The sequence below is a fragment of the Salvia splendens genome, chromosome 8 (assembly GCF_004379255.2).
Source record: "Salvia splendens isolate huo1 chromosome 8, SspV2, whole genome shotgun sequence".
Taxonomy (NCBI): Eukaryota; Viridiplantae; Streptophyta; class Magnoliopsida; order Lamiales; family Lamiaceae; genus Salvia; species Salvia splendens.
Window position 1 is genome coordinate 16564010 of NC_056039.1, and position 11061 is coordinate 16575070.

The 11061-nt window shown below is 40.7% G+C and overlaps 1 protein-coding gene across 1 annotated transcript; it reads left to right on the forward strand.

Annotated features, from left to right (window-relative positions):
* Nucleotides 1-2891: 2891 nt before the first annotated feature.
* On the forward strand, nucleotides 2892-3425 carry LOC121745842. Its single transcript, XM_042139789.1, has one exon. The coding sequence runs from the start codon at nucleotides 2892-2894 to the stop codon at nucleotides 3423-3425; it is 534 nt and encodes a 177-aa protein (XP_041995723.1).
* Nucleotides 3426-11061: the final 7636 nt, after the last annotated feature.

Here is an 11061-nt window from a genome sequence, read left to right on the forward strand (position 1 = left end):
TAAACTCTTTGAGTATTTTGCATGATTTTTTTAGTTAAATGGGCTTTTTAATTTATTCTTCAACTATTAATATTAATATTTGAGTATTTTGCATGATGTTTTTAGTTAAAGAGTAAACTATAACAATGGTTGTTGATCTATGGTTTATCTTGTCAATAGTCTCTGGTCTTTAAAAATATTTACAGTAGTTCCTGGACTAAGGGCATATTTTAAAATCGGTCCTTTTTGCAATTTTTCACCCAAAAATTTCCTTTTGGGGGTCGGTTAATTTTGTCTTTACATAATTTTCACTTTTTTAATCATATATTTTTTCAATAATGTACTAAATCTGATATTATTTCAAATTTATATATTCTTCTTCCATTTGCCATCCTTCACTTTATTTCTTTATTTCAATATCAGATTTAATTTCATAAAATTAATTTAAAAATCTAGATTTTTAAATATCCATAAATTATTTGAATTAAAATTATTAATTTATGAATTCTTTCTCAACTCACAACTATCTATATAGAAATAAAACTATGCAGTCACTTCACACAAATTTTTTTATAATAGAATACATAAATTAATAATTTTAATTCAAAATAATTTATTGGTATTTAAAATTTAAATTTAATTTTATAAAGTTAAATTTGATATTGAAATATAAAAAATAAAGTGAAGGATGACAAATGGAAGAAAAAGGATACCGCGCCATCCTAGAGGGGCAAGGATCCAAGCCCCTTAGCTCAAGTGGTTGAGAAGGGGGGCAAGGATACCGCGCCATCCTAGAGGTCACGTGTTCGACCCCTGGGAGGCGCATCTTGGGGATTTATTTCCCCTGGGGGGTGATGAGTTCACTGGCCTGAACCCAGGAGCGAGGGGAGATAGGTTAACTGGTCAGGCCCATAATTGGGAAGATAGGTTAACTGGTCTAGACCCGTGACTGGAGGGAAGGTAGGTGGACCCGTTGGTCCCCTCCAAGACAACGAAGCGCAGCTCGGTGGTAAGACGCTTCACCTCCGACCGTTAGGCCGGGGGTCCGAGTCACTTCGGGGGTAGATGGGGAACCATCGTTGATCCTCCTTAAAAAAAATGGAAGAAAAAGATAATTTTGAAATAATATCAAATTTAGTACATCATTGAAATAATATCAGATTGAAAATGTGAAAATTGTGTAAAGACGTAATTACACGGCCCCCAAAAGGGCATTTTCAGGTGAAAAAATGCAAAAGGACCGATTTTGAAATAAACCCTTAGTCCAGGGCTACTGAGGATCTTTTTAAAATACAATGACTATTGGCGAGATAAACTCATAGTTCATAGACCATTTTTGTAGTTCATTCTTAATTAAATGGATCTTTTTAATTTATACTTCAACTATTAATATTCATCTACTAATGATGTAGTCTCATTTTATGCACTAATCAAATCAGTTACTATTTGGTTTTAGATTATCACAACCATCCAATCCAAGAACCGTGATTTGTACAGTGTTTTATATTATCACAACCATCAAATCAGTTAGTATTTTAGTGTATATATCCTCTTTGATCGGCATATTTTCCTTTATTTTATTATATAAATTCTCTTATCTTAAAATTTTATGAAAACTTTATGATCCGTGCATAGCACGAATGCTAATACTAGTAAGAAAATAACTAGCCTAGTGAATTTCTTTTTCTGCTGGTTGAAAAATCTCCATTCTATTTTTCCTGATGATGCTTTTAAAAAATGAACTTCATTGGTTGATTCAGAATTCATTGGTTGATTCAGAAGACCTCTTCCTTGATCTTGATTCTTGATAGCATCTATTGATACTTTCCAAGTTAGAACAAAGAGGGAATCACTCAATTTCCTGGATTCTAATTCTATTTTATATATAGAATTATTCTATATTTTTTATTTCTGCAGATTCTATTTCTGTAGATTAGATCTCGCACAAATACTTTCGATATGCAATACACATCTATATTTATTATGTTATTGAAAGGGTTGTCTTATATACAAAACAATCTAAAGTGTATAACCTAGAACTACATTTCATCCATTGAATGAGGAAAAAGGATGGTCAAGATCAAATTTCATACATAATCACAATGCATCGGTTATAACCACCCCACTAATCATGTTTTCAATTCAAATTTGGTCTTGGTTCTACATTTAAGATTGGTTCTACATTTAAGAATTGTTATATCTTGATCACAACCCGTTATTGAAATACACATCTATATTTATTATGTCCAAACTCATCCGTAACCATATCTATCATTAACTACCCCACTCCCGAATTAATCATGTAGACTAATGTTTAAATGGTTGAGATCATCCCACATCAACAACTCTATTTAAAGAATCGCTTATCTAAATCTAAAAATATGCTACATGCCAGAAATGTAACAAACAATAATCAAATATTGGCTTACTCATTTAATGCACCTATTCCACATATACAATTCCCTCATAAAATATCACCAAGGATGTATTGATTTTTATGTACATCACAAATTCCAACAACGACTTCTTAAAACCAATAACTATCCGGGCATCTCTACATTCGAAATTTTTGTGTTTCAAATCTTATCAAAGTACTGTCCCACTAAAATGGAAATATTTTTTTAGATTATCCCTTTAAAAATGAAATATTTCTTAAAATGAAAATAATTCTATTTCTAATTTATCATCTCTCTTACTTTACCCTCTCTTCATTAACTAACAAAACAACACTACATAAAATCACGTATCAATTCTCAAATGTTGCATATTTAATGAGCGGATGGAGTATTATATTACTTCAAAACTTTAGCCGCATGTGCTTGTCATTTCCATAAATTCCACTCCAATTCCAGATCCAGAATCGAACTCATCATAAAATTAAGTTCTCCTCAATCCAAACAAACATATCAAAAATGATGAATGGTGGCCAAGACTTTGCATCAACTCTTTCCCAACGTGACAAGTTTTTATCGAGGCATCACAAAAGGTACAATTCCTCCAAGCAGGCGGGTGGCGAGGCATCATTCCGGGTGTTGTACTACGGCGCCGGCGCCGGCTCCGTGCCGTTCCTGTGGGAGTCTCAGCCCGGGACGCCTAAGCACAAGCTCAGCGACGGCCCTCTCCCGCCATTGACTCCGCCACCGCAGTTCCATTCGAGCCCTCTGGCTAGCCCTGGCTCGAAGAAGAAGCACCGTCGCAAGATTTTCAATATAGTCTTAGCGACGACTCCTTGGAGGAAATCCAGCGCTCCCACTTCCCCGCGAAAGCCGTCACCGTCGAAAGAGAGTGAGAGAGCTGGATTATGTTCGGTTCATTTTGATGTCGAGGAAGATGAGTATGATGAGGCAGGAAGGGATTCACCAACGTCAACGTTGTGTTTTCGTGGTGGTAGGACTAATAGTGTCAAGAAAGTGGTGAAGTGCATTGCTGGCCCTCGCAATTTCTAATTGTTTTTATTAAACAAAATGGTTGATATTCGATTTGTAGTCCCGATAAAATGCAAGCTTTATATATTGTACAAACTTCAAACTCTTGAACATAGTATCAACAGTGTAAAATTTCAAGATTTTGATGTTAATACAGTATCAACACAACGTCAACACAACGTCAACTGTTTACACTGTGTTGCCATTTTTTGGTGCTATTGTTTTATCATCTGTTGACATTTTTTAACAGTTCAGATCATAGTTTGGAGTTTGTACAATATTTAAAGTTTGCATTGTATATCATGAGACATATAGCTTGCTTTTTAATTTCGTGTTGGATTGATAATGTCCTGGTCTTGTGTTAAAGAAATCCGAGTGACAAATATAATCATGTTATAGAGTTTGATTTGGTTGAGTTGAATTTAATATTTTTGTGTGTGTGTTTTTTAATTAATATGGTTGAATGTGCGTAGTTCGTGCAACACTAACTCTTCTAGTTCTAGTCATCCTCAATTCCAACTTAAAATATGTATAATGGATGGTTTTGTTCTTATACGTCTATTTTTCTGAAGATAACGTGTGTTTATATTTAAACGCATAAAATTATTTGTATGAGAAGCATGTATAAGTTGTATATAAGATTAAATATACCATTTTTATCCAAATAACAATTATTCAAGGCGATCCAGCGATGTAGAAAAACATGGTCTCATTTGACAGGATAGGGCATGATGGGATACGAACTAAACAACTAAACAATAATTGCGAGCCCAATAGCAGTGACGGCCCATCAGCCCAAAACCCAAGGAAGAGTATCAGTTCGGCACAACCAAAGGGTTCGGTCACAGCCTATAGCTCGGTAAAAGCCGACCCAGCAGTTCGGTCCAAGAAAGAGTATCAGTTCGGCACAACCAAAGAGTTCGGTCACAGCCTATAGCTCGGTAAAAGCCGACCAATCGAGCTCAACTCTCATATCGGCAAAAGCTTCGGCACAACCAAAGAGTTCGGTCACAGCCTATAGCTCGGTAAAAGCCGACCTATCGAGCTCAACTCTCAGATCGGCAAAAGCTGATCGGCAAAGTTCAGCAGTTCGGTCTCAGTATTCGACCGAACAAGGAGATAGTGGACCCATGCAGGATCTCCACGACCTCCATTACACCCACGATCTATTTAGTGGTATTAAGCAGTTATCAACCTGCAAACCACGATCTTAGTTCGAATGTATAAATAGAACTTAGATCAGATAGACGAGGGTTAAGCTCTCTAGATCCTGAATCTTATAGCAAATCAGTATTGTAATCTGTAAGCGAGACCAAGCAATACAAATTTGCCCTCTCTTCTTCCCGTGGACGTAGATTTACCTCAGTAAATCGAACCACGTAATTTTCCGTGTTGTGATCGTTTATTACTTGCATTTATTCCCATCAAAAATTCGCTACATCATCACTGGCGCCGTCTGTGGGAAACAGAGAACCAAAACTGTGATAAAAGCGAGTTTTTGATCCTTTTCCACCAAAAAATGCGTACCAGATCACACAACACCCATACTTCCGTCCGTGATGAATGTGAGGAAGCTAGTCCAGCCCGTAGGTCTGGAAAACAGCCTCGGGAGAAATCTGCCTCCAGCTCTCACGGTGAAAGAACAAACCACTCAAAAAGTCATCGCATCGAGCCTCCCCAGCAGCTCGCTTTGAATGAGGCTGTCAAGTCGTTCTTGGCTGAGAAGCAGGATGAGTTCTTAACATTCCTGCAAAAGAGCCAGAAGCCGGAGAAGAAAACGGCGGATTCTCCCTCCCCCTCCAGACATGAAAGTCACTACCGCAGTAGTGTCGTATCTTCCAGGAGAAAGAATCCTCACCACCGATATGTTCCTTCTCCTCCTTGTTACCGAAATCACAGGAGAACTCCATCTCCACCATACCGTAGAGATGTCGGATTCGCTATGTATGGAGCGCTGAAGACTCCATTTTCGGATGATATCACCAAAACTCCGTTGCCACAGAATTACCGAACTCCGTCAGTGACTTATGACGGGTTAGTGGATCCTCATGATTTCCTGGGACGCTATCAGTATAATATGGCGAACCAAGGTCTCAATGAGGTTCATATGTGTAAGCTGTTTCCCGAGCTGCTCATCGGGAACGCAAGAAGGTGGTTCGATAGCCTCCCTCAAGGCAGCATTAGATCTTACAGAGATCTAATGGATGCTTTTCATAGGAGGTTCTTCCAGAAAGCGGAAGCCCGAATCACTTCGGCTCAGCTGCTTTCTATACGTTAAGGTCGCGATGAAAAGATTAGCGACTTCATGACAAGATTCCACAAGGAATGCCTACAAGTAGATGATCTCAATGATCTGCTTGTCATTTCGGCATTCCAAAATGGAATTCTGCCAGGAGCTCTCTACAGAAAGCTCGTTGAATGCAGTCCGCAAACAGCTCAAGAGATGTGGGACATTGCGGACCAGTTTTCTCGTGCTGATGAGGCAGACCGTCGAAAACGGTCTTTAGACAGCTCTTCCAGAGGAGACAAGAGGAAGCCCGATCATAGCGATCAGGGACATCCTCGCCGAACTCCTTTTGAAAGAATTCAAAGGGCACCGGTACAAGACAGATTGGGACCATGTCTCAATCCTGAGAAACCACCCGCTCAGTTCGTACCATTGAACAAGTCGAGAGCGGAAATTTTCGAACTGCATTCTGATATGTTCGAAAAACCAAAGTCGATGACGAAATCGGCCACGCGCCGAAGTCAGGATAAATATTGCTCCTTCCATCAAGACCACGGTCACGATACCGAGGAGTGCCGAAATTTGGCAGCAGATATTGATGTTCTTGTGAAAGCAGGGACGTTAAAAAAATACCAAAGCAAGCCGCCGAAAAAGAATAAGAAACAGAGAAGTGCGAACTGCGCTCATCAGGATCCTAAAAGGCAACAGGATCTCGAAGACGATGACGAGCCGCAATATGATGGAGTGATCCAGACTATTGACGCTCTCCCAGCCGGGAAGACTAAATCGTCTCTAAAGTCAGAGCGCAGAGGCTTCAATCGAGAGGAGCCAACACATAAAAGGCTGAAGAAGGAGGAAGTAATTACATTTTCAGATGCAGATCCCGTCCCGGCCATTTCTCCTCATCAAGACGCTATTGTCATTCAAGCTGGAGTGGCCAACAAACTGATCCACAGAGTGTTTGTGGATACAGGAGCGTCGGTTAGCATTCTTTTTAAAGAATGTTTTGATAAGCTGGAAGTGGATCCAGCTCGGCTCAGTCCGGCCCCAATTCCTCTGAAAAGTTTCGCCCAGGAGGACACCCGCCCTGAAGGTATTATCAGCCTTCCGATTACGGTAGGAAGAGCGCCTACTAGCTCCAGTACGGTGATCGAGTTTTTTGTGGTAAAAGCTCGATCCCCGTATAACATTATACTGGGAAGAGACTGGCTCAACACAGTTCGGGCCATTTGCTCTACTTATCACCTCACAATCAAGATCCCCACTAAAGGAGGGATAGCAGTCATCCGAGGTGATCAAAAGAGAGCAAAAGAATGTTTGCAGATTGCGCTTAAAAGTGCCGAACAATCAGATCGGCACCATCAAGCAAAGCAATCACAGCAGCCGGAGTCAGAGGCAGGCGAAATGAACGAAGTCACACCGGAGCCGAACTCGATGAAAGTTCAGTTATACGAAGATGATCCATCCAGAACGGTCAAGATCGGTTTCGCGGGAACACCTCTACTCCGGGAAAAGACCATCCAGCTCCTCAAAGAGTACAAAGATGTCTTTGCGTGGTCTCCGTTGGACATGACTGGAGTGTCTCCCGAGGTAATTACACATCGGTTAAATATTGATCCTTCAGTCCGGCCTATAAAACAGAAGCAAAGACTCTTTGCGGCAGAAAGAAATCAAGTCATCCATGACGAAGTCCGCCAATTACTGAAAGCGGATGTATTATTTGAAGTAAAATATCCTTCTTGGGTGGCCAATCCTGTGATGATCAAGAAAAAAGAAGGAGGATGGCGGATGTGCATAGATTTTACGGATCTAAATAAGCACTGTCCTAAAGATTGCTACCCCCCTTCCCAACATAGATAAAAAAGTAGAAGCTCTGATAGGCTTCGAAATTTTCTGTTTTCTTGATTTGTATAAAGGATACCACCAAGTTTTAATGGATGAGAATGATGCTTCAAAAACGGCTTTCATTACTGACTTCGGTATTTTTGCTTATAAAAAGATGCCATTTGGTTTAAAGAATGCCGGAGCCACATATCAAAGGATGGTAGATAAGCTATTTCGGCACCTGATCGGAAAAGAGGTTGAAGTATATGTTGACGACATAGTTGTTAAAAGCAGAAGCACTTCGGAGTACGAAAACAATCTCAAATCCACTCTCGACGTGCTCAAAAAAGCCAACCTCAAACTCAATCCCCAAAAATGTACCTTTTTGGTAGATTCGGGAAAATTTCTGGGTTATTGGGTTTCAAAGGAAGGACTCAAGGCAAATCCCCTAAAGGTTCAAGTTGTTCAGAACATGGCAATGCCGAAGTCCATACATGATGTGCAAAGGCTAACTGGATGTCTAGCCGCACTGAATAGATTCCTTTCCCAAGCAGCCGAAAAGCAAATGCCGTTCTTCAATGTTTTGAAGAAGGCACCAAAGTTTGAGTGGGGAGCCGAACAGAAAAAGGCTTTTGACGAACTCAAAAGTTATTTAACCGAACTTCCTACTCTCTCTGCTCCAGCAGATGCCGAAGTGATATTCTTATATTTAGCAGCATCAGATCAAACCATTAGCGCGGTGCTGGTGCGAGAAGAAGGCCTAAAGCAGCGTCCTATCTACTTTACAAGCCGAGCATTAAGAGGTCCCGAAACAAGGTATCAACCTCTGGAAAAAATTGCTCTGGCATTAGTAAATGCAGCAAGGAGACTGCGGCCATATTTCTATGCTCACAAAGTATGCGTCTTAACCGATCTTCCACTTCGGCAAGTTTTGACTAAGCCCGAAGCATCAGGCAGAATTGCCAAGTGGGCCATAGAGTTGGGAGAACATTCAATAGAATATCTACCTCGGAAAGCCATCAAGGGACAAGCCTTGGCAGATTTTCTTGTAGAGGCAAAGTTCGATCAGGCCATCCCTATTATTGCCGAACAGAAAAATCCTACCAATGACGAACTAACACAGCCCCAGAAACCCGAAGTAGAGCCGCCGGACTGTTGGATTGGATTCGTAGATGGAGCTTCGAATAAGACAGGAAGTGGAGCTGGTATTCTACTTATCGCTCCCGACGGACACGAAGTAACTTATTCACTTCGGTTCTTATTCCCAACCACTAATAACGAAGCCGAATACGAAGCCCTTCTTGCCGGACTTCAGTTAGCGCAACATCTACTTGTCAAATCTCTCAAAATTCATTGTGATTCACAAGTCATAGTGAATCACATGCTGGGTACAAGTGAAGCCCGTGGTGAAAGGATGAAAAAATACTTGGACAAAGCGCAAAGTATTAGCCGAAATTTCTCTTATTTTCGGATAATCCACATTCCCAGAGCGGGAAATAGCCGAGCAGATACTTTAAGTAAGTTGGCCTCATATCCGAGCTCGAAGGTGGAGGAATTACCGCACAGAAGCATTGATGAAGCTGAAGTACACTCAGTAACCAGTTCACCAAACTGGATGACGCCAATATTAAAGTATCTAGATCAAGGACAACTGCCCGAGGATAAGAGAGAAGCAAGAAAAATCACATGCCGAGCACGTCGGTATGAACTTCATGAAGGAGTCCTATATAGAAAGTCCTACCTTCAACCGTTATTGCGATGTGTAGGACCAGAAGAGACGGATTACATCCTTAGAGAAGTTCATGAAGGATCTTGCGGTAGCCACATCGGAGCTAGAGCATTAGCTAAAAAAGTTCTGAGATGGGGATATTATTGGCCAACTTTGGTACAAGAAGCAGTACAGCTAGTTAAGAAATGTACGAAATGCCAAATCCATGCAAATATCCCAAGGACGCCGCAGACTGATCTATGTGCTATGCAAAGCCCTTGGCCTTTTATGCAATGGGGCATAGACATAGTAGGACCACTACCACAAGCTCCCCGGCAAATGAAATTCTTGATCGTTGCCGTGGATTACTTCACAAAGTGGGTGGAGGCTGAACCATTAGCTACGATAACGAGCTCAAAGGCATTAGATTTTGTCTGGAAGAACATAGTTTGCCGATTTGGCATACCCCATATCCTCATTTCGGATAATGGGACTCAGTTTACTGACAAAACATTCAAGAATTGGTGCCAAGAGTTGAATATTCAACAGCGGTTCACTTCGGTCTCTCACCCACAAGCAAACGGACAAACGGAAGTAACAAACCGTATTTTGGTGAAAGGATTAAAAGCTCGGTTAGAACAAGCCAAAGGACAATGGGTAGAAAATCTTCCTCAAGTCCTATGGTCTTACCGAACTACACCAAAAACCTCCAACGGTGAAACTCCGTACAGTCTAGTGTACGGCACTGAAGCCGTAATTCCGGTTGAGATCGGCATACCCAGCCCCCGAACTCTTAATTTCTCAACAGAACTGAATGACGACGGACTGAGAGCCGAACTAGATCTTGCCGAAGAAAGAAGAGAATTGGCCTTCATAAAAGAAGCCAAGTACAAGGAGCAAGTAACCCGGTATTATAACCAAAGGGTGAAAAAGCTGCAGTTTCAAGTGGGAGATCTCGTATTGAGAAACAATGAAGTAAGCCGAGCAGAAAAGCTGGGCAAACTTGAACCCACATGGGAAGGTCCGTATCGGGTGTCAGAAGTCCTGGGAAAAGGGTCTTATAAATTAACCCACATGTCAGGAGAACAAGTACCCCGAACATGGCATATTTCCAACCTCAAGAAGTTCTATTTGTAAGAGACAAGGTCCGGTCAGTCTTGTGTCTAGTTCGGTCCTAGGGTTGTTGTTCTTTATACTTGTCGTTTTTTAAAAAGATTAAAATCTTTTTCGTCCTTTTTGTTTGTCTCTCTATGTGCGTTTTGTCTCTCTATGTGCGTTTTGTCTCTTATAAATGTTACTGAGGTATATTGTTCTTTAAAGGCTGATCCCCTTTTTAGATCAATTATTAAAGACAATTATGAGTCCAAGCTTCTAAGGAAGATACAAGACTCCACAATTCAGCTTAAGAAACAAGCAATTCGTCTGAAACGAACTGCAATAAGCCGAAAACCACTTCGGTTAACTAGGGAAAGTCCAATCCAAGCGATAAAACTCGCCAAATAAGGACACTAACTCAGTCCGGTCAAAGAAGAGTTTACTTCATAAGACCGAGGACGAGTACAGGGAAAGTCCAATCCAAGCGATAAAACTCGCCAAATAAGGACACTAACTCAGTCCGGTCAAAGAAGAGTTTACTTCATAAGACCGAGGACGAGTACAGGGAAAGTCCAATCCAAGCGATAAAACTCGCCAAATAAGGACACTAACTCAGTCCGGTCAAAGAAGAGTTTACTTCATAAGACCGAGGACGAGTACAATAAATGAAATAAAAAATCGCTGAACTGTAAATACGCAGTGATAGAAGCGAAATGAAAAAATTTCATTTACTAAGTCTTGTTGGGCATACAATTCCGCTGCCCTACGAGAATGCGTTGCACCATTACAAAGGACTACTCTAC